We start from the raw sequence: 24,921 nt of genomic DNA, 5'->3' as shown, positions 1-24,921 counted from the left end.
ATAAACACCCTTGAGGCTTTTTTTCTTTTAAGAGTATTTATCATTTTCTAACATTGGAGTTGCTGAGGCTTGAAGCCATGAAGTGAAAAGGGACACTTGAGTACGAAGTGTGAAAGTTCTTTGAATACATAAATATAACAGCTGAACTGGAGTCATCAGCCATTAGTGCTTTCCGTTTGTTCATGGGCCATTTTACGTTGCTTTAGTGCTGATTGACTGTTTACCCTAATACCGCAGTTAAAAGAGTCTTATTCCCATCCTTATTTGAGAGTATAGGAAGAATTGAGCCTTTCCAATCATACATGATGGTGCTAGGAAGCTTTTTGGTAGCAAAATTATTTTTATATTCTGTACCAGTTTCAGTGTAAAATTTTTGATAATACAGATTCGCATCAGTCAAAAAAAAAAAAAAAAATACAAGGACAAGTAACTTTCAGGATAAAGTCTAACAGACCAATCTGTGGTAGACTTTCTATTACACCTAGCTAACGAAAATAAAAAAGTGATCTCGACTAGTACATCAATTTGTTGAAAGGAAAGAACAGACACAAGACTATGCTATTGTTAAATTGCTGTTGACAAAGCTCCTATCCGCAATAAGACTCCAATTTTTGTATATTATGTTGCATACTCTTCTGATTCATACGTGGATGAATATCCATTATCTGTAACCATGGTAATCTGTGTCTCTTTGACTTCGTCTTCCTCTACTTTCATTTCTTTGTAATCCTTAGGCAGCACGTTGCAATGAATGGTATGCCACACTGGTCTCTCTTCTTGGAACAATCTGCAAGCATCAAAACCAGCCATCAGAGGGCATCGCACAATAAAGGAGACAGAATAATGTTTGGGCACATGTATTTGGGGCTTCAAAATTGGCTTATGAAGAGCCAAGCACATTTCAAAGAAAACTCCTTTCAAAGAGAAGCCAATTCCCTTCAGCCTAAAATGGAGACAATTTCGTGTCAGGGTTTGATTATTGGTGGAACACTTCAACAATGTAAGGAAATGTACAATCAATGTGTTACAATATCGATATGCTGCCATTATTGAAGGACTAAATAATTAAAAAGATCTCAAAACGGGGATAAAGACACCTACTGCACCCTGAAGAATAATAATAAAGTTAATTTATTACCAATCTTCCAGCATGGCATGTCGAGTTAATAGAGAGAGAAATGAAACAAGAGTGTCTTGTTCTGCTGTCAAGCAATAACAGAACTTCGTTCTATTGACAAATAGCAGGTCCTTTTTCACCTCTAAAAATGTGTGTGTGTGTGTGTGTGTGAGAGAGAGAGAGAGAGAGAGACTTACGGGTGCTTGCAAAGCATAGGGCATTGAATTGTTAGTGCATACTTGCAAGTGGATAGCTCCGTAATGGAGCTAATCATAGCTCTGGGCTCTGAGCACACGAATCTCACCTGCAAGAAAACAGAGAGAGGGGACTTGTAAGAAAAGGGAAAGGCAAGCTACTTTAAGACTTCCTTTACTTCATACCTCAGTTTCTCGAGGCTGGTTCGTAAGATCACACATAGTTCCATTAGTATACTGATGAGCATGATACCTGCATAACAATGCAATGTGAAACTATTCTTTTCCCTAGTTTCTTTTACAGCCTGTTTGAAACTTAGAAAATTTAAAGGAAAATACCAAGGATTCCATTTTCTCACATTTGGTTATCAAAGGGAGAAAGAAAATAAAAATATACCAAATCAAAGAGCAAAATTTTAATTTTACACATTATTAACATTTGATTTTTTAAAATTTCTAACTATATTAGAACAATTTTTTTATGTTTAATAATATTTAATATAAAGAGAAAATACAATGGAAAATCAATTTTCTTCTTATTTTCCTTTCCTTTCCCCAAACAAAATCCTTGATCCAAATGGGCCCTTAAAACCAAGTATTTTCTCACATTCATCCGTCTCTATGCTGGTAATAAGGAAATCATACCTCTGTGATGCATCTTTTGAGTGAGGATCTTTTAATGTAGAAATGCCAGACAGGTTCTGGTTGACAGCAGCTGTGGCCTCATCATCATACAAACCCAAGATGAACTCCTGGACAACCTGTAACAAAGCAATTGCATATTTTTCTATTCCGTAGGTCATTTAACCATCTGCTGTTAATATTCCACGAGTCGAGAAGTGGGAAACAGTTTCAAAGTGCCAGTGACAACAACCATAAGAACAACAAATAAAAAATCATGATATATTGATTGAATAGAAACTTCATTAACAGAAAAGAGAAAAAATTACATAGAATGGAGGAAAATATATTAAATAACACAAATAAAATTATAAAAACGCTAAGGGAATAACATAATACAAAAAACACTTGTATGAAAAAGTTAATTTTCAATAGCAGGATGATTTCGTCATTATTTCTTTCCTTTTTTTTTTTTTTAATAAAAAGAATTTATTGAAGAGAGAGAGAAAGAGAAGTTACAACACTGGGGTTAAGATATTCTCCAAAGTAATTTAAAAAACTAAAATAACAATTCTGTCAAAGAAACTACTTGAAAAGACTAAGAAGCAGAACACCATAAGATGTTAGAAATATTACTGTATTCTATCACAGAGGCTACCTTATCGTCCTCCAAATGAAATTGCCGAAGCTTCTGCTGATAGCAGAATTCATATGACCACCAACCCTCTTGCTGCAAAAAAGAATTGGTAATGTAAGTGCAGTACTTAATGGAAAAAGCAAAATGTTTATAGAGCAGTTCTGATAAATAGGGAAAGAAAAATCAAGCACAGTTTTTCAGCCACCAAAGAATCCAGTGGAAACAGGGATCTATTTATTTTCAGAAAATCCCAGAAAGCATAAAGTATTATCCAAAGCAATGGCATAACGAAGACAGTTTTGGCAAAGATCCTTACTCTGACAAAGCATCGATCTTTTAGTACTTCAAGCAGCTCATCTGGTGTCTTAAGTTTAACCCGTTTCTGAGTTTCCATAATCATGCTACTCGTATTCATTTGAGAGACTGGTTTCCCTGTCTTGGCTCTCTCTATTTTAGGTAAAAAACATAAGAAATTCTGTCCATTTTTATTTGGCATGACCACCGACTCCTGGCCATCATCCTGAAAATGAATTTCACCTATTTTTTAGGTCATAATAGTTACTTTGCTTTCTGCAGTCAACAAATGGAAAATGAGCCAGACACATAACAGACAGGAAGGAAAAGCAAAAGCAAAAGCAAAGATGAGTCATTGTTTACAGCAGCGCATCAAAATGAATAGAAAGTTGTGGAAACAAGGCTCCAACGTGGGCTTCCTGGTTTGTGATTAACTAGCAGCTTAAGTGTTTGCTTGAGCTGAAAAGAAAATGCTAGGGAGTATGTAGTAGGTATACAATATCATTAAGGACATGTACGATAGAACAGTGACTAGTGTTAGGACTATATGGAGATTTTAGGAAATTTCCAATCATAATAAGTTTATATCAAGGATTTGCTTTGAGCCCTTATCATTTTGCAATAGTGATGGATGAACTTACTAGGAGTATCCAAAATGAGGTTTATGCTGTTTGCAAATGATATTGTCTTGATTGATGAAGCTAGGGATGGAGTACAATTTAAGTTAGATTATGAAAAGAAACTTTAGAATCTAGAGGTTTTAGGATGAGTAGAAATAAGATAGAATATATGAAATGTAACTTCAGTCATGGTAGCAAGATTAATGGTGAAAAGATCAAACATGATGGTCAAAAAATTAATAATACTGTTAGATTTCAATACCTTGAATCTATTATGCAAGCCAAAAGGAGAAATCAAAGACGATGTTAAATATAGAGTAAAAACAAAATGAGCAAAATGGAGAACTGTTTCAGGTGTGTTGTGTGATCATAGAATATCTTTAAAGTTAAAAGGAAAGTTATGTAGGACGGCTATAAGACCAGCCATGATATATGGATCAAAATATTGGGCAACTAAGAAACAACATATATAAAAAGGAAAAGTTGCCAAAATGAGAATTCTAAGGTGGATGAGCAGCATAACATTAACGCCCCATTGGGAACTTGGCAAATGTTAGAGAAAGGTAAATACGAAAGAATTCACTTTTTTTATGTTTGGTTATCAAAGAAATTGAAAAAGGAAATAAAAATATACCAAATCAATGAACAAAAGTATAAATTTCACACATCATTAACATTTGATTGTTTTTATTTTTATTTTTTAATCATATTAGAACAATTTTTCATTTTGAATAGTATTTGATATAGATAGAAAATATAGTGGAAAATGAGTTTCCTTCTTATTTTCTTTTCGTTTCTTTTCACCAAACAAAATCTTTGATCCAAAAAAATTAAGAAATAAACATATTTGTGGTAAATTATGCAAAGCCCTATAGAAGATAAGATAAAAGGGGCGACTCACATGGTTTGGACATTTGCAATTTCAGCCAAACGGTGCACCGATGAGGAGGAGTGAGCTAGTAACTGCTAGTGGCAAAAAGGGTAGTGGTAGTCCTAAATTAATTTGATTAAGATAGTAAGTAACGATTTTGTTTGATTACCATTTTACCTAAAGTCTTAAGCTATTAGTTTATGGGGCAACATTGTAAATTAAACCTTAATAGATTTAATAGCCCTTAAATTATCATAGGAAACTGCCCTCCATTGGGCAAATTGACGGAAAAGGATTTATGTAGCCAACTCCACCTAGTGGGACTTAGGGCTTGGTTTGTCGTCGTTGTTGTTGGCCGAAACTGCATATATTAAGGCCCCCACTGCCTTCCCCAATAATACTAACACTATGTTTGATTCCCGGAATTTGGGCTCGAATGAGAACAAAATTCAGATTCTCATTCTGAAGTTGCTTAGCCTAAATGAGGGCAGAAGTGCATTCCGGTCAGAATGTTAATTCCATTCTTGACTCTGTCAGCCTTGCCCCCGTTGTCACCACCACCACAACAGCAATAATATATTATTATTATTATTATTAAAAAGTTAGATAATTCTAATTAGTGACATTTTTGAAAAATGGTTTGTTTTCAATCCATTGCTGCCACCATTGAAAAAATAAAAAATCAAATCAAATGTAGAAAAGGAATCAAAATTGCAATTCTGGCAATCATTCTGAATGAATAACCAAAAGGCATTAATTGCATTCCAACAGTGACTACAATCCTAACTTGATTCTGTTCCTAACTCAATTCCTCTTCCATTTCAATTCCATTATGAGAACCAATCATAATGTAGTGCTTAATGATGCGAATATGCTCATCTCTCTAGACACCGACCACACCCCATATCTTGCAGAAAGAAATATTGCGCCACTATTCTTCGACCACTTTCTAATATTTTATAGACTTTATAAACTTTATCAAGCACTGACACAAAATTCACACTTTGCAGAGAAAGAGAACTAATGTTTAATGCTTCATACAGACAAATTAGTACTCACAAAAAAAAAAGGAAAAAAGAAGTGGGGGGCTACCAATATGGGTAGTGCTTATTTCAATTCCTCATTTGGAACATGCTATGTCAGCTCTGATTGGTAGAGAGTATCTCTTCCAAACCTATGTGCTAAAATAAAGAACAGTCTCCAACTCCAGGAGCTTTGTATTTAACTTTATGCCTTGGGAGCTTTTATGTGATAATTATGTGTGTTAAACTCATTATAGTTCTTTATGGTAATACTGCTTCTGAGTCTCAGCTAGAGAAATGGAAACTCCAAAAGGCAGACCACAAATCCATAAGTATCATGAAACAAACTTCTTAAGAAACCGCCAAAATTAGTGCAAACCATTCATCCATATCAAAGAATGTTTCTACTCTTGTCAGCAGGGTGCAACAACATGATATTAGTTCCAACCATTTTAAAAGTTTCGAAGCTAGCTTACAGGATGAAAAGGGGCGTCTTCAGGATGGAATTCAATCTTGTATTTCGGCTCACGAGAGCTGCGACCAAATGTCCCACCTGCTTATGAGAAGTTAGTCAGAACTTAGGACAGTGGCCAAATAAAAATAGTGCTACAACATCCAATTTTTTTTTTAGATAAACAAAGAATTATATTAAGCAAGAAAAGAGTAAAGATACAAATGGGAGGACGATGCATCCCCCACTAAAAAAAATATGCCATATTGAAAGACCAAAAACAAGAACAAGAAAACTAATGAAAACAGGACTCCAGTCCCTCAGGTCAGTCAGAAACATTCCATTAAAGAAACTGTTAGTTGAATATCAGACCCAGAGCGGTGCCTCGCACGAAGAACACCAATCTACACCGGATGACAGAACCCTTGAAGATTCTAGCATTATGCTCCATCCAAGTGCACCAAATCATTGCAAAAATAGCACTTCTCCACAAAAAATTTCTGATCTACCCTTCTCCAAAATCCCCAAAAGAAAGAGCACATATTGTGTGCAGAGGGAGGCCAGATCCAATGCTCCCTGAAACCAAATGATTTATTAAAGATGTCACCAGAAAAGGGATAATGCAAGAACAAGTGAGAATGTCTCCTTGTTCCAATAGCAGAGTGCACACACACTTGAGATAAAACTTTATTTGGCCTTCTTTATAAAATATAATCAGTACTGATTCGTTCTAGAACAGTCCACGTAAAAACCTAAACTTTGAAGGAGATCAAAGTATTCCGAATAAAAGAATGTATTTGGATGGAACAACATTAGGTAAATAGGTCAACAACAACTACCAAGCCTTAAGTCCCACAGGATCTAGAATATCCTCTGAAAAATGGAGGGCTGTCAAATACTTACTACTCAATATCTCCACCCTTCTCCCTCCTAATGCCACTAACAGTAACTAGCTCACTTGTCCTCACTAATCTGCTCTTTGGTCTACTTTGCAATTTGAAAGTGCCCAAACCATCTTAACCACCCTTCCCTTATCTTTTAGAGGTACTACACTAACTTACCACAAATATGTTTATTCCTTAATTTATCCTTTAGAGTAGTAGACCACTCATCCACCTCGGCATTCTCATTTTAGCATTTTTTGCTTTTCAGATATGTTGTTTCTTAGTTGCCAATATTTTGATCCATATAACATAGCTAGTCTTACAATAGAACATCCTTTTTAATTTAAAGGTATTCTATGGTCGCCCAAAACACTTTTACATTTTATTATTTTATAGATCATAAAACAAGTTATTAAAAAGAAAAACATAATTACAATGAAATGAAGACAAAAAATTACCCAAGAAAAAAAGTGCAAAAGAAAAAAATAAAAGGAAAATTTTAAAAATTACATCAAGGCTGCCTTCCAATCCATTTGAATATTGCACAGCAAAATACCACCCAAAACCCCAAAAGAATGAGCCCTAAAAGAAGCAAGAAAAATAAATTTATCCCAAAGCAATCTTGAAGAAGCCTTTTGACCTCTAAAAACTCTACCATTCCTTTCCAGCCAAAGCGACCAAGAGATTGTAAAAACAGTAGAGTCCCAAAATATCCTCTCTCTCCTTCTTCCCAAAATCCCAAACCTTCACCTTCAAAAAATCTTGAATTGTAGTTGCAGCCACCCAAACTTCACCAGAATATGAAAACATATTATTCCAATCTTGCTACCTTTCAATGAATGAACAAATGACTAATAGTCTCATTCAACTCCTTGCACAGTATACAAATGTCTAAACGAAAGGCTTTGTAAGGCCTCCTTATTTGTAGTTTTGTATGATATCATTTGTGTTGATCTTGTAAAGAATTAAAGTCCAAATGAAGGCTTGGATTTTGAAAGGAATCTCAGCTTTCCAAACAGCTTTGTGTAAGAGGGAAGTGCTGGGATTTGTGGATTTTATGAGATTGGAAAAAAAGACTTTGAAAAGAAAGACCCTAAAGCATCCCCAATCCAAAGCGTTGTATTCCCCTGTGAATTTAGCATGAAAGAATCAAGCATACCCTGTAAAAATGCTAACTCACCAACCTCTCTTAACATTGAGACTTCTAAAGAAAAGAAAATCCCAAGAAAGAGTGCCCCTCTCAAAAGAATAAAAAGCTGATTTGGTGCATTGTGAACAGTGGAAAGTCTAAACAGATGCAGCACCAACAACTCCAAAGAAGACTCACCAACTCAAATGTCCTCCCGTAGTTGAATTTTATCCCCATTGCCTGCTTTAAAAAGAGGAAGGAAACGACTAAACCAAGGTATCGCAATCTACCAGTGTTAATAATTTCTTAACCATCTAGTTTAATATTTTCTCTCCTCCTAAAATCACTAAATTTACATTTCATATATTATATATATTTTTTCGTATTTCTAATTTACCTTTAAACATCAAGATTCTAAAGCTTTCCTCCATAATTCTAACTTAGATTCTACTCCTCCTCTAGTTTCATCAATCAAGACAATATCATTTGCAAACAACATACACAGAACCTCATTTTGGATATCCCTAATAAGTTCATCAATCACAAATAAAAAGAGATAAGAACTCAAAGTAGACCACTAATGTACCTATTGCAATTGAAAATTCCCAAGGACTCTCCACCTATAATACTAACACTAGTCATTACTGTATTATACATATCCCTAATGACAGCTCTATACCTGCTACATAATCCTTTTCTTCTAGAACCCAACATGAACTTCCCTAGGTATCGCATCATGGGCTTTCCCTAGGTCCATAAAAATCACATGCAAATCCCTCTTCTTTTTTTTCAAACTTTTTCCATTAATTTCTTAATATATATATATATAGCTTTGGAAGTTGATCTCTCAGGCATGGCTAGTTTTCTGAAACCTCATTTCTAGTCTTAGTCTTTGTTCAACTGCCGTTTCTCAAAGTCTCATTGTATGAAATTAGTTCAATTCCTCTATAATTACTATAATTTTAAAAATCTCCTTCATTTTTGCATAAGTATTAAAGTGCTTTTTTGCACTCATCTAGCATTCTTTATATTTATTTATAGAAAGAGAATTTATTAGAAGAGAGAAGAATGTACAACAGAAAAAAGAAAGAGAAAAGAAAAAAATGGAAAATAGAACAGATACATCAATAACAATACATTGCATGAAAAATTCATCATAAACTGAAAGCCAGCTCAATGAAGTAGAGCCAACCAGTCCTGCTGCAGGTCTTGCAAAGAAACATGATGAAAAAATCTGTTAGCCAACACCCTCAGTGACACAAGATATACCACTCTATTCCAAAACAAATTATTAGCAATAGCCATCCCTTTTAAAAGTCCAGAGTTCCTCTCCAACCAGACACAAAATAATAACCATCACCACAAGGCTTTCCTATCCTTCCCTTTACAAAAACCCCGGAATGTGATCATACAAAAAGCCTTTAAAGTGGAAGGTCAAACTCAATCTTCACCAAAAATACCAAAAAATTTATTCTAGACAACCCAAGTAAAAGGGCAATGAAGAAACAGATGCGAACAAGTTTCATCACTCATCAAACAAAGGACACAAATATCTAAAGACAGGGCCTTCCTAGGTTTCCTCTTCTGAAGCAAATCATTAGTATGAATTGTTTCAAGAAACACAATCCAAATAAAAGCTTTTATTTTTTTAAGGAGCTTTAGCTTTCTAGATCGAAGAATATAAATCAATAGGATCCACAATAGGGTCACTAGTCAAGTAGGAGAAAAAAAAGATTTACAAGAGAATCCCCCCAAAAGGATTTGAACTCCAATATCTTTTATCACTCCCCAAATGAGCATGAAAGGAATCAAACAAACGGTTAATAGAGCTAACTCATTAATCTCTATGTGAGTCAGATTTCCCCCAAAATAGAAATTCCAAGAGAGGCTATTCCCTTATAAAACTAAAAAAAATCAGAAATTGGAATACCATGAAGAATAGAGACTCGATAAAGAAAAGGAAAGAAATAGCCAGAGGCATCTCCCCAACCCAAAGATCCTCCCAAAAACAAATTCACTCCCCATTATTTGGACTTTTGGAAAAAAATAAACATAAATCTAAGACATGAACTCCCAAGGACTCGCATGAGTAATATTAACCCCAACTTTAGCTTCCATCCCTTATGCATTCTCTCCGTTTTTATACCTGTATTAAATAAATTAGTTAACTAACAATTATGTATTACCTAGGCATTTCCAAACTTCAATTGGGATATCATCCAGTCCATTAATATGACCATTTTTCATCTTATTTATTAAAAAAATTAACTTCTTTGACCATAATTTTGTGGATATATATCAAATTTATAGCCTTTTCATCATTTGTCAATTCTAAGTTTAGGTCTTCTACTTGGTGTTCGTTAAATAAATTATCAAAATAAGCCTGACATCTTTCTTTCATATCTTTATCTTTAACTAAAACACTACCATCTTCATTTTTTTTTTTTTAATACTTTTGATATTTCCTGAAGTTCGTGCTCTTCCTTTGTCTAACTGTAGCAAGTTTAAATGTCTTTTTCCCCCTCCTTCATATAACTAGTCTAATATTTATATTATTTTATGCTCCATGTTTAGTTTCACCAGCAACCTTTTTTGCATGTTCTTGCCTCTTTATATTTTTCAAAATTTTCCATGTTTCTACACTTTGTCCATGTCTGAAACCATTTCTTTTTATATTAATGGCATTTCGGACGTATTGATCCTACCACCAACTCTCTTTACCAGTCAAGAATCCTCTCAGATTCATTTAAACCTATTTTTTCCTGTCACTTTAGTAGAACTATGTATGCTACTCTGACGAGTGTTTGTGTCTACTTTATCTCCTATTGTTTAGTCACTATCTTTTATCATTTGACTTTAAATTTTATTATATTTTTCCCCTTTTGGTTCCACCACATAGTTTTCTTAGATTGATCACTTTACCCCCTCTCTTCCATCTTTTTTAGTTCATATATCTAAGACTAATACTCTTATGTTGTGTAGCTAAGCTTTTAGCTGCTTTACAATACTTACATGACAAACAATCTACACTACTAGTTAAGAGAAATCTATTTGGCTTTTATTTTTCCACTCTTGAATGACACTCTATATTCTTGCCTCTTCTTAAAGCATGTATCCATATCACCAAACTCATTTTTTGGAGAAGGCTAGAAGCATATTTTATTGCCAAAGGGAAGACTCCATACAGGTTTTACAAAATAGAAACAAGCAGAAGAAAAAAATTTACATTTCAAGTTTGAGACTTTTTAGCAATTTCAGTACCAAATCAGTTGTTCCTACTTTCCATGCAAACACTTCTCACATTCAATATTCCTTTTTGAATGATGGAGTCAATGCTGAAATTTGATTTCTCATAGAGAAGACAATTCCTAGCTCGCCAGGTGTGGTAGATTGCAGAGTTTCAGGCCAGCTTGTAGAGTTCTTCAGTTGGAGAATCTCCAAAGATAGCTAGAAATTTGACAGTAAGATCCCAATATTTGAGTTGTCTAGGGATTTTGACTGCAGAGCAAACTCCATGCTTTCTGTTCTGTGACTGAGCAGCAAAAGAATAAATGGCTTCGGGTTTCTGGTTCAGTCCCACAGAGTTTACATTGGAGAACAGATGTCCTTTTTTTTTTCTCATGCTACCAGTTTCCCAATTGTAGCAAGTTTGGCTCTAATTGCTAGCCAAACAATAAAGAGTGTTCGAGGAGATTATGCTTGGGCATTGTATCAATTATCAAATGCATTTTGCCCAACTGACCGGAGGGGATTTTCTCCAATTGAATTCCAGACTGTAGAGAAGTAGAACTTTCCTGAAGGGGTGAGAATCCCAGCTTATAAGATCCTCTTGGATAGTATTTGGAGTGGAGCTAGCTGTTTGCCTCCTTGGCCATGCTCAGTTTTCACCATTAACCATTTCAGCAACTATTGCATTCAAGGCAAGGTGTTAGGGAGTGACAATGTAATGGGGAAAAGGGAGAGAGAGATATTGCTATAAGTGTATTCTCCAGGGATTTAGAATGAATATATATATTATATGTGTTAACGTTTGTATGGTTATTCTCTTGGATTTGAATAATACAAGTAGTCTTTTTCATTATGATGTTTTGTTGCCTTGAATTGTGATATCCCTGATTGTTATAGCCTTATTCCGTGTATGTGAATACATTGCTTATGTGATATCATATTGTTCCTTGTTTTTCTTGAGTATTGAGACTCACCTGGTGCTCGTGCTTGCAGGCTTGAACGTGTGAGATTTGGCTGACTTGTCGAGGGAGAGCTCTCAACGAGTGCCACACGGCCCTTACTTGAGTCCCATTTTGGGGGTCTGTGACGGTTGGTATCAGAGCACAGTGTGTGCGAGCACTATGAGTGGTAATATGAGAAACAAGTCGAGAAAAGTGGAGCGCATTGAGGCGCTTGAGACAAAACTTGTAACCTTGGAGACAACATGCTGTGAACTCCAAGGGTTGGTGGCAACATTGATAAAGGAGAAAGGCATGCCAACAGAGTTTGAGGCCACTAAAGAAAACCCTAGAGAAAATCTCTATGGGGTATCAAAATTTGTAGAGAGACTTGAGGAACTTGAAAAATTCATTCCACGTGTGAAATCCCTAGAGAAAAGGCCAAGAGAGCTTGAGGCCTTCCAGAGGAGTATCGAGCAGTTGGAAGCCTTTGAGAGTAGGCTAGAACATATTGAGGGCATATTGCCATCTCTTTCGTCCCAACGGGGAGAGCCAATAGAGCTTGAGGCCTCCTTACAGGAGCTAACGGATAATTTTGATTTCCTTGCAGAAGATGTTAAAGAGTTCATTACTGCTTTGAAGGAAGATTTGAAGGAGATGTGCAATGTCCAAAGTGCTGTGGACCAGGTTCAGAGGGATTTACAAGAGAATAACCATACAAACGTTAACACATATAATCATATATTCATTCTAAATCCCTAAAGAATACAATTATAGTAGTATCTCTCTCCCCCTTTTCCCCATTACATTGTCACTCCCTAACATCCTACCCCACTCATTTTATCGACGTCCTCGTCGATGTGTTGTAGAAGGTCTTCTCACTCTACTGATGTTGAAGCTAATGTCGTTGTCTTCGAATTTCTGAAATCTTCAATCTTCTGTATGGCATGCTGAAGGTTTTCTGCTTTTTCCCAACTATACTCTTCTTCCCCCAGCCCCATCCACTGAACCAGATATTGTTGTTGTTGACAACCTTCAGCATTGACAACTCTGTCTGCAATGATCTCCTTAACATCTTTGTTTACAGGCTGCCTTCTGGAAATTGCTGATCTCCTTATCTTTTGTTGGTGCGGATCTGCTTCATCTGTGTGGAATGACTTTAAATTGCTACATGAAACACGGGATGGACTGGTCGTCTGTGGCTTTTCATCCACTCTGGTTGTTCAAACCAATAAGATGCATTTCCCACCTCCTCGATAACTCTGATTGGACCTTCATAATAGCGTAAAAGCCTTTTATCCTTGCCGCGAAAAAATCGAAATGGCTCTAGTGACATTTTTATAAGAACCAGATCTCCAGTTTCAAATTGTTGTGGTCGTCTCCCTTTGTCAACCCATTTTTTCATGCACTTCGATGCTTTTTCTAACTGAGCTCGGGTGATTTCAATGTTTTGCAACCAATTCTTTGTGAATTGGTATGCTTTCGGGCAATTTCCTTTGTATAGATCATCCAAAGTGTGCGGGAGAGTCGGTTGTTGACCTGTCACAATCTCAAAAGGGCTTCTATTAGTTGCACAAGATTCCATAGAGTTAAAACAGAATTGTGTCGTGTCCAGTAAAGTAACCCAATTCTTCTTATTTGAGTTAACAAAATGTCGCAAGTATTCCTCCAACATCCCATTAAAACATTCGGTTTGACCATCTGTCTATGGGTGGTAGCTGGTGGACAGATTAAGGTTTGAACCCATCAAGCAAAAGAGTTCACCCCAAAATCCTCTAGTGAATCTGACATCCCTATCACTGATTAGGCTTTCTGGAACACCCCAATATTTCACCACATGCTTGAAGAATAGCTGAGTTGTCTTCTCCACTAAACATGGCTTCGAGACTGGTATGAAAGTTGCATACTTTGAAAACCAGTCAATCACCACCAAAATTGTGTCATACTCCTCTACTTTTGGCAATGAGGAAATGAAGTCCAAAGAGACACTCTTCCATAGCCTAGAAGGAACTAACAATGGCTCCAAAAAACCTGAGGTCTTATCGGCTGAAACATATTGAGGGCATATTGCCATCTCCTTTGTCCCAATGGGGAAAGCCAATAGAGCTTGAGGCCTCCTTACGAGGGCTAACAGATAATTTTGATTTCCTAGCAGAAGATGTTAAGGAGTTCATTACTGCTTTGAAGGAAGATTTGAAGGAGATGGGCAATGTCCAAAGTGCTGTGGACTAGGTTCAAAGGGATTTACAAGAGATGACGGTGAAAGTGAATGCAATGGCACAGATAGCCCGAAGGCCAATTGCAGATCCGAGTGAGGGGGGGTACAAGAGATGCAAAGGAACAGGATAATTTCTTCTTTGATATAGAGCACTACTTCATGTGCTCACGAGTGGATCTAGAAGTGGACCGGCTAAATATGACAACCGTATACCTGGTTGGGGATGCCAAATTGTGGTGGAGAACTAAATGGAATGATATTCAACACAATAAGTGTGTCATTACTTGGGAGGGGTTGAAACAGGCGTTGAAGTCCCAATTCTACCTGAAAAATGTGGAGTACATAGCACGGTGCAAAGTAATGGAGTTGCAACAAACCTGCTCAATAAGGAGTTATGTACGAGAATATCAGGCCTTGATGTTGGACATCATAGACATGACCGAATCGGATAGACTATTTCATTTTCTTCGGGGTTTGAAGACATGGCCAAAGAATGAACTGCGCCGGCAAGGTGCTAGTGATCTCTTTTCCGCCTCGCTGCTGCTGAACGGTTGGATGATTTTTTAGAAAATTCTGGAAAGAAAAATTTCCCCACATCCGCCAATAATGATTTCAGGCCCAATAAAATGTATAAGCCCACAAATGGGGGTAGGGACAGGAAGACAAATAGTTCTTGGAAGGATAAAAAAGCGCCCATGAATAGGGAGTGGAGGGGCGGGCGAACAAGTGGTGGAGAGCGTCAAGTGCCGATCTCATGTTTTCTTTGCATGGGACCACATCGAGTGGCAGAGTGCCTTGAACAAAAGACTTTAAATGCTCTAAAGGCCCTTCAAGGGAAAACTGAAACCCCGATAGCAACCCTAGAAGAACAACAGAATATGGTGGGTGCATTGAGATTTTTGGGGGCATTAGAGCGCCAAGTAGTAATCAACAAGTCTCAAGAAAAGGGTTTAATGTATGTTGATCTACTTTTGAATGGAAAGAAAATCAAGGCCATGATTGATATAGGGACCACCCATAATTTCATTGCTGATTCATAAGCCCAACGGTTAGAATTACAAGTAGATAAGGATGTGGGAAAGTTAAAAGCAGTGAATTTTCAAGAGTTAACCATGGTGGGAGTGGCACCTAAAGTAGCCTACCAAATGGGGTCGTGGTTTGGAACAATTGATTTCACCGTAGTACCCCTCGATGACTTTGATGTGGTATTGGGATGGATTTTCTTAAAGTGACACGCTCAATGCCGATCCCAACTGCGGATTGTCTTGTGATAGTGGGAGATACACCTTGTGCAGTCCCCACAGCCTACAACAGTTTCGATGAGAGAAAGTTGCTTTTAGCCCTCCAATTCAAGAAGGGTGTAAAAAGAGGAGAACCTTCTTTAGTAGTTCTACTAGTAGTTTCAGAAAATGAAGAGAAAGGAGAATATCCAGTTGAAATTAAGGAAGTTTTAGAAGAGTTCAAAGAGGTAATCCCAGAACAGCTACTTAGGGTTTTACCACCTCGACGACAGATTGACCACGAAATTGAGCTTTTGCCGGGGGTAAAATTGTCAGCACGTGCCCCTTATCGAATGGCGCCGCCTGAGTTAGTTGAATTTAGAAGGCAACTAAATGACCTAATTGCAGCAGGATTCATCCACCCATCAAAAGCACCTTTTGGGGCCCCAGTGTTATTCCAGAAGAAACAAGATGGCAGTTCGCGTTTGTGTGTAGATTATCGAGCTCTTAATAAGGTGACGGTTCGCAACAAGTATCCTATTCCACTGATTGCCGATATTTTTGACCAGTTAAGTACAGCTAAATATTTCACTAAACTGGACTTGAGATCGGGATATCATCAAGTGCGCATTGTAAAGGGAGATGAACCTAAGACCACTTGTGTCACCCGGTATGGAGCATTTGAATTCCTTGTTATGCCTTTTGGGCTAACAAATGCACCGGCTACCTTTTGTTCTTTAATGAATCAAGTTTTTTGGGACTACCTTGATCAATTTGTGGTCGTTTACCTTGATGACATAATGATTTTCAGCGCATCCTTAGAAGAGCATAAAGATCACCTTCGGAAGGTCTTTCAAAAACTCCAAAAAAATCAGTTATATGTAAAAGGGGAGAAGTGTGCTTTCGCTCAAAAGCGTATTAAATTCTTGGGGCATATCATTGAAGAGGGCCAGATACAAATAGATTTAGCTAAAGTACAAACCATTAATGAATGGCGAGTACCTACATCCGTTAGAGAATTGCGATCCTTCTTGGGCCTAGCCAACTACTATCGAAAGTTTATAGAGAGGTACTCTAGAAGAGTTGTATCGTTAACAAATTTACTGAGAAAGGGGGCACCATGAGGGTGGTTAGAAGAGTGTCAATCAGCATTTGTTGGATTAAAAGAAAAGATTGTAGCAGATCCTATGCTAATCCTTCCTGATGTGACAAAGTCTTTTGAAGTACAAGCAGACGCTTCAGACTTTGCATTAGGGGGAGTTCTTTTGCAAGAAGGGCATCCAGTTGCTTTTGAAAGTAGAAAATTAACGAGTGCCGAACGAAACTATACAACGCAGGAAAAGGAGCTTCTCGCGGTGGTACATTGTCTTCAAGTGTGGAGGCACTATCTCTTGGGGTCCAAATTTGTGGTAAAAACCGATAATGTGGCAGTTACTCACTTCTTGTCACAACCAGGACTAACTTCAAAACAAGCCCATTGGCAGGAGAAGCTAGTTGAATTTAATTTTGATTTTGAATACAAAGCAAGGAAGACAAATGAAGTGGCTGATGCTTTAAGCAGAAAAATCGAATTGGCAGCATTGAAACTCATAAGTCATTTATCAACTAGTAGGGTGGCGTTACCTTTGAAGAATCTTATCACGAAACATTTAAGTACAGATCAGCAGGTGCAGACATTGAGCAAACTAATAGAAGAAGGGAAGACACGACAATTCTGGGTAGAAGATGGACTGATAATGACTAAAGGCAGGAGAGTCTATGTTTCCAAAACTGAAAACTTGAGGAAAACCTTACTAAAAGAATGTCATGATACATTGTGGGCTGGTCATCCGGGATGGCGAAGAACTCATGCATTGATTACACAGGGGTACTATTGGCTGAATATGCAAGATGATGTGATGAGTTATACCAAAACTTGCTTGATCTGTCAACAAGACAAGGTAGAAAGAAAAAAGACCTTAAGTTTGTTGGAGCCATTGCTAGTTCTTGCCAGGTCATGGGAGAGTGTCTCTTTGGAATTCATTTCCTCATTGCCAAAAGTAGAGGAGTATGACACAATTTTGGTGGTGATTGACCGGTTTTCAAAGTATGCAACTTTCATACTAGTCTCTAAGCCATGTTCAGCAGAGAAGACAACTCAGCTATTCTTCAAGCATGTGGTGAAATATTGGGGTGTTCCAAAAAGCCTAATCAGTGATAGGGATGTCAAATTCACTGGGGGATTTTAGGGTGAACTCTTTCGCTTGATGGGTTCAAACCTTAATCTGTCCACCAGCTACCACCCACAGACAGATGGTCAAACCGAACGTTTTAATGGGATGCTGGAGGAATATTTGCGACATTTTGTTAACTCAAATTAGAAAAATTGGGTTACTTTACTGGACACGGCACAATTCTGTTTTAACTCAATGAAATCTTCTGCGACTAATAAAAACCCTTTTGAGATTGTGACAGGTCAACAACCAACTCTCCCGTGCACTCTGGATGGTCCATACAAAAAAAATTGCCCAAAAGCATACCAATTCACAAAGAATTGGTTGCAAAATATCGAAGTCACCCGAACTCAGTTAGAAAAAGCATCGAAACGCATGAAGAAATGGGCTGACAAAGGGAGACGACCACAACAATTTGAAACTAAAGATCTGGTTCTTGTAAAAGTGCCGCCAAAGACATTTCGATTTCTTCACGGCAAGGATAAAAGACTTTTACGCTGTTACGAAAGTCTAATCAGAGTGATCGAGAATGTGGGACATGCATCTTGTCAGCTTGAACAACCAGAGTGGATGAAAAGCCACAAACGACCAGTCCATCCCGTGTTTCATGTAAGCAATTTAAAGTCATTCTACACAGATGAAGCAGATCCGCACTGACAAAAAATAAGAAGATCAGCAATTTCCAGAAGGCAGCCTGTAAACAAAGATGTTTAGAAGATCATTGCAGACAGAGTCGTCAATGTTGAAGGTTGTCAACAACAACAATATCTGGTTCAGTGGATGGGGCTAGGGGAAGAAGAGAATAGTTGAAAAAAGGCAGAAAACCTTCAGCATGCCATACAGAAGATTGAAAATTTCAAAAATTCGAAGACAACGACATTAGCTTCAACATAAGCAGAGTGAGAAGGCCTTCTACAACACATCGACGAGGACGTCGATAAAATGAGTGGGGGAGGATGTTAGGGAGTGACAATGTAATGGGGAAAAGGGGGAGAGAGATACTACTATAATTGTATTCTCCAGAGATTTAGAATGAATATATGATTATATGTGTTAACGTTTGTATGGTTATTCTCTTGGATTTGAATAATACAAGTAGTCCTTTTCATTATGGTGTTTTGTTGCCTTGGATTGTGATATCCCTTATTGTTATAGTCTTATTCCCTGTATGTGAATACATTGCTTGTGTAATATCATATTGTTCCATGTTTTTTTTGAGTATTGAGACTCACCTGGTGCTCGTGCTTGCAAGCTTGAACGTGTGAGATTTGGCTAACTTGTCGAGGGAGAGCTCTCAACGAGTGTCACACGACCCTTACTTGAGTTCCATTTTGGGGGTCCATGACACAAGGCTTAATGCTTAATTCAATAGGCAAGTGGGCCTCATAGTGTTCAAGAAGGGGGCTGTGTGGGTGCCACTTACCAAATGAAGCTTGGTTTTTAAACTACAAGATTCATAATAAAACATAAAACCTAAACAGAAGAGCAAAAGCCCTAAGGTTGATGACCTGAAGCTACGCATAAGACACAATTGACATTCATGGTCAGGTTATTTTGTGGTGGCACTCTAGCTTGCCATATTGGGCCCTTCATTGGCTCAAAATCCCTAACCAAATTGTTGATTATTTTTCAATGAAAATTTGAAAAATGACTGAGTTCCTCTTTAACTTGTTACAATTACAATTTGCAACAGTTAAAGAAGTTCATTAATCTTCATGCCCAAGCAACGGTCAGGCTTTCCTTTCCATCAAAATTCATATCAAATGGTTAAGAGGCAAAACAGATATGATGAACTAGAACTCGATATGTCTACTAGGCCCTCTAACCACTGGTCATGTCAATTTATGCTCTTAAAAGAGGAAGTGAGGGCTAATGGGTGAGTGATGTCCCAACGTACAACTCATTAAATTACCCTCCAAAACACCACAGAAGTATCCACCAGCTTACACACCCACAGAACTGCTAATTCCCTTTAACATGGGGTCCAGACCAAAATTTATAGATTAAAAGACTAATCATTTCCCGTCGCATGCAACAAAGGGAGGATTGAAAATAGCCAATGATAATCCAAAACTAGTTATCGCATACACCAGATAAACACAATTAAAAAAGAGACGCATGAAATTGAGATGCAAAAATCAAAAACTGGTTAAAGCATAATCAAAAACATCAATTCACGATCAAATAGGAAATGTTAAATAAAGACGATGTGTTCGAAATTTTGGTTTTTACCTCCATGAGTGGGGAAGATCTGATCGGCTAAGCCGTGCCCGATGAACAGATGAAGTGAGAATAATAGTAGTGGATGGAGAGTCCACCACAGTAATTCCATCTTTGTGTTTCTATGGACTGAAACCCTAAAAGAACCAAAGAGAACATTGAAGAAGACTTCTGCCTTTGCTCTGATCCGACGAATCAATGCTCGCCACGTGCCCCTTTGTTCTCTTTTGAAACGTGGCAGTTGGCTACTGGCTTTGATGATGCAGTTGCTTAAAAAAATTTTATAAAAAAACTTGCAAGGGAGAGTCAGATTGCCAATTATAACTTTGGACCACAAATTTATAGGAAAAAATATTAGGTTAATCGCCCCCACGGCATGGCATGATGGAAAGACATTAGCAAATAAGAATGAGTATCGTGGGATCAATTTCAGATAGATAGACTCATGGAGCCAGTGGTACCTGTGGATGGTGAGAGTTTATTCTGTGAGCAAATGGGGACCGTGGATGGTGAGAATTCGCTTTATGAGTCAGCGGGAACCATGGATGATAATGGAAATGTGTCTCGAGAGTTGAATTGGCTGAACGTCCAACTGCTGCACAGAAACCATGTCCATATCCTGACTTTACCCTAATCAGTGAGACTTGGGGACAGAGGACGTTGATCCGTAGGTTTGGTGTCGTATCAGGGGGTCCAAATGGCTCGTTGGTGGTTGGAGTTCCTATGTAAATAAAAAAAAAACATATTAGGTTAATCTTTTCAACAATGTCACAATTTACATCTTTAAATTTTAAATAATTTTGAGTAATTTTTAAAAAATTTAAATTAAGTGACTTAGTTATATTCAAATTCCTTCAAAATTCAAAATGTGATTGGCCATTTAAAATTTGATGTGGTTAAACTGTCTAATTTAATAAGTCATTCATTATTGTTTCTTTATCTATTTTTTCGATGTGAAAGGCAAAACAATGGGTCTCGCTCATAATCAGCATTATATTAAAAGAAGTGAAATTTATATGCTACATGTCTTGCACATAAATAATAGCCACACAAATACATAGAACGATGGATCTAAGGTTGTAAACAAGCCAAATTTTGTCATGCTGAAACTTATTTAGTAAAATTTTAATCAAACTCAAGCTTGAGTTGAGCTCAAACCATGCTTTAATATACTTGCTCAAGATTCTTTATTATACAAATAAATGAACTCGTGAGCCTTTACCAAGTTGACCTGTTGACATGCTTAAGAATCGTTTGATTTTTTTGGAACCTTTTATATTATGAGATGCAAGAGGTTCTTACCTTATGTTTGGATAGACCTTGGATTTAAAGTTATATTAGGTTTGAATAAGATGCAATATAAAATTATATTAAAAATTATCCAAATCCAAATCTAAAACCTGAAATCCATGTTCTCAAACATAACAATGGTTTTTTTTTTTCAGGTTAAAAGGCCAAAATAAGCTCTTAATATTAGTCTCATAATTTTTTGCCCTCACCAAACTAGCCTATTAAATAAACCCATACTAAGTTTATAATCAAGCCACTCACAAATTGAAACGAGTCAAATCCATTCATGTTCAAATTCAACTTGTTCATTGAACAAGCTGCAAAATTAGCTTAAGAATCACTCGTTTAAATAATGAATGAACTTAAATAAACTCTTATAAAGTTAGTATGATGGGTTTGGTTCATTTGCAATCCTAAATAGGTCCCCACTTTAGTTTCACCATTTGAACCCATGTAAGTGGAAAATGTATGGTTAGTGTAGGTCCTAGTGGTGTGAGTCCCACATTACTTTTTTTATGTTCAAAGTTTAATTTTCCAAATTATGTGGAGAGACATACCTTACAGCAAGACTCACTTTCTTTCAAAAGAAATATATATATATATATATATATATATATATATATATATATATATATATATATATATATATACACACGTATCTATGTGTGTGCGTGTGCGCTAAGCAAAACACGCCTCATACATACATGTGTCAAAATAGGAGTAATTTAAAATTACCACTCATACGTTATCAAACCATCAATTTAGTTTGGTTGTTTAAAATATGACGTGATTAAGTAGTTTGATTTATAATTTTTCTCAAATTGAGTGACAAAACAAACGAGAAATTTTTAGGTGGTAGACCACTACTACTGTTTTGACAAATAAACATCTGAGTCACATTTTGAACAAAATGCAATAAATAATTCAAGAAAATACACTCCATATGTACATGTATGAAAATAAGAGTGAGTTGGCAGAATACCTTAATCATCACTAATAATACTGATGTGGCAATCAAGGCCCATTAAAAACTTTTTGGGCTGGAGTTGTAATGAGCTGAACTGATGTCCTAGAATAGCCCATTTGGGGCATGGGGGCATGTGTGGACTGGGCCGGCCCAACACACACTATCTCCAACTCTTGTTGGCCCACAATTTGAATGTCATAAAATACATTTTTTGGGTCTTGTGTATCAATTGGATAAAAGGATTTTGTAGTGAAATTGTCTAAAATGTTAATATATGTGTTCATACATATTAGAAATCATTACATATTGTGTCAACATCTCATTAATTTGATGATAAAGTTGATTATTTGGTCAAACATCAAAAATATTTTCAATAATGATAAAATGTCAATTTTAATTTTGTCTTATGTTTTGTAAGGTAACCGAATTAACAAGCAATTTTAATAAGTTACTACATTAAACCTCAATTAATGGAAAAAAAAATAAGATTTTGATTAGTATTATAGTTTGAAAGTAAAATTATGCATAAAGAAAGTATTAAATCAAGATCACACTTGTTTTTTTACCAATTAACTTTAAATTATATATCTCAAACCTAATAAAATCATCTCAAGTCATTTTTAATATTAACTCTGTATAATACTATTTAGATAATTTGTCACTTCATGTATAATTTATTTTTAGTATTTCAATCAAGTTTGCAATGTCTCTCACACTTCAAGAACTTTTCTATAAGCGAGATTCTTGCAAGTAAGAACTGACTTCCCTTCTTGCATTATTTGTCACATTTTTTAGGTCTATCAAAAAAATACACGAAGTTTAAACGACACAACAAGACGCCGCATGTACATTTCCATCCATTACTTTTTTTCACCACTCCTAAAACTCAAACCTAGAACTTAGTTGGACTTACTGTCTCGAGAATGACATTTATTACAATCTCTCTCTCTATTTTTCTTTCTCTTTCTCTCTCTCTTGATAACATATAAGAGCATATCTTCTATGACAACAAAGCCATGACAATCATCAAAATGTTTGACAACAGAGCAGCGACGATCATAAAAAAATGAAGGTGTCTCATTCCCCTTGGGCATCTATAGGAAATCTTCTTGCCGAGAGGAACTTAAAAAACTATCTCACTTGAATTTTAATATTTTTAGTACTATTTGCAAATATTCCCATACTGTTATTGTTTATCATGTCTAGAAAGCTAAAAATTCTCTCATGAAGAGTCTTCTATAACATAATTTAAAATGTCAATTTTTTTATCATCAATACTGTTCGGATTTTAAGACTTTGAAAAGTTCATTGATGTGTTGTTTTTAGGGCTGGCCAAGGCATGCTTTCCTCATAAATCTCCTAAGTTTCATATACTCTTACTTATGATCATCTTAAAAAAAAAAAAAAAAATAGAACGAAATGATTAGAGAGAGCTGAAAAATAATTAATTTTACATTAGACTATTATATTTGGGATCTTAAATTTAAATTTGTATGAATCTAGATATAACATAATATAAAATTATACTAAAATTCTTTCAGATTCATACAAGTTTAAAGCAAAAATATAAAATTCATGTTGCTTTGACAAGGTTTGAAATGCAGTTTAATCATTTTAATAAATAAATGAATAAATAAAAAGAATATAAAACAGAGAGGGAGAGAAGCTGCACGTGCAAACCACTGACAAACTCATCATATAAAAAACACACTCATTGATTCTGACCAAAAATTTAAAGTTGCAGTTCACTACTAATGGAGACCAATTCTCTCCATCATCATCTGAGAAAAGACTGCAAAACAAGTGATGAAGAATTGAAGCACCTGTCATGGTTTAATTATTTCTCCACAATATTATTATTATTTTTTTAAATGGAGGTCAAAGAAATGATGAAGGGCAAGCCTAGATTGAAATTCCACTTTGGTTGCATTGTAAAGTGCTTCCAACGGCTAATCAAAATACTTTTATCTTTTTTTTTTTTTTAATAGCCCTTGTGAAAATAAAACTATATATATATATATATATATATATATATATATATATTTGGATTTTGAATTATTTTTGAAAATTTTATTAATATATATTATTTTAAGAAAAAACTTCTAATGTTAATATTTGACAAGTAGAAAGTAGCATTTATTTTATTTGGGTTTTGGATATAGTATTTTTTTTTTCAACGAAGTCCTAATTTTATTGATAGCTCTCGCTTATGACGGAGAAATAGCGTGGTTACAAGCAGGACACATGCGATTTATAAATAAACAAAAAAAAAAACCATTTTAGGTGTTAATGTATATAACAGTTGTCCCACATCGATTTGGTAAACAAACATTTCCCATAGATTATATTATAAATAGGATACCCCTCTTGTATACAAATCACATCATTCAATACAATTTTCTTCTCTTGTATTCTCTCTCTCTCTCTCTCTCTCTCTCTTAATATGGTATTAGAGTCACTATGTAACGACCCGAAAAATAATGATACTTAAATATTAAAGAGAGAGAGAAATGGAAACAAAAACGGAATGAGGCAGCAGCGTTTATCGACGACATTACATTTTGGATGAAATAACCCAGAAGTAATACATAGGGCCTCGTCAACGAACACAGGGAGTTTGTCAACGAGCGCATAAGGGGACCTCGTCGACGAGGCGTATCGAGAAGAGTTTTTGGGACAGTCTGAAATTCGTCGACGAGGAAGGAAGTTCGTCGACGAAATTATTAAAGAACTCGTCGACGAGGTGACGTGTCTTGTCGACAAATCCAACCTTATAAATAGTGAAAA

At 36.1% G+C, this 24,921-nt stretch overlaps 1 protein-coding gene across 1 annotated transcript; it reads right to left on the bottom strand.

The window, feature by feature from the left end:
- Window positions 1-320: 320 nt before the first annotated feature.
- LOC131157873 (protein OS-9 homolog) lies at window positions 321-20,184 on the bottom strand. Its single transcript, XM_058112303.1, has 8 exons — window positions 19,890-20,184; window positions 5,853-5,929; window positions 2,886-3,089; window positions 2,591-2,662; window positions 1,957-2,072; window positions 1,498-1,564; window positions 1,315-1,421; window positions 321-787 (listed from the first exon to the last, which is right to left on the bottom strand). The coding sequence occupies exons 1-8, from the start codon at window positions 19,987-19,989 to the stop codon at window positions 619-621; spliced, it is 912 nt and encodes a 303-aa protein (XP_057968286.1). The 5' UTR covers window positions 19,990-20,184; the 3' UTR covers window positions 321-618.
- Window positions 20,185-24,921: the final 4,737 nt, after the last annotated feature.

The sequence above is a fragment of the Malania oleifera genome, chromosome 6, assembly GCF_029873635.1.
Source record: "Malania oleifera isolate guangnan ecotype guangnan chromosome 6, ASM2987363v1, whole genome shotgun sequence".
NCBI classification, from domain to species: Eukaryota; Viridiplantae; Streptophyta; class Magnoliopsida; order Santalales; family Ximeniaceae; genus Malania; species Malania oleifera.
This window is presented reverse-complemented; position numbering and strand designations above follow the sequence as displayed.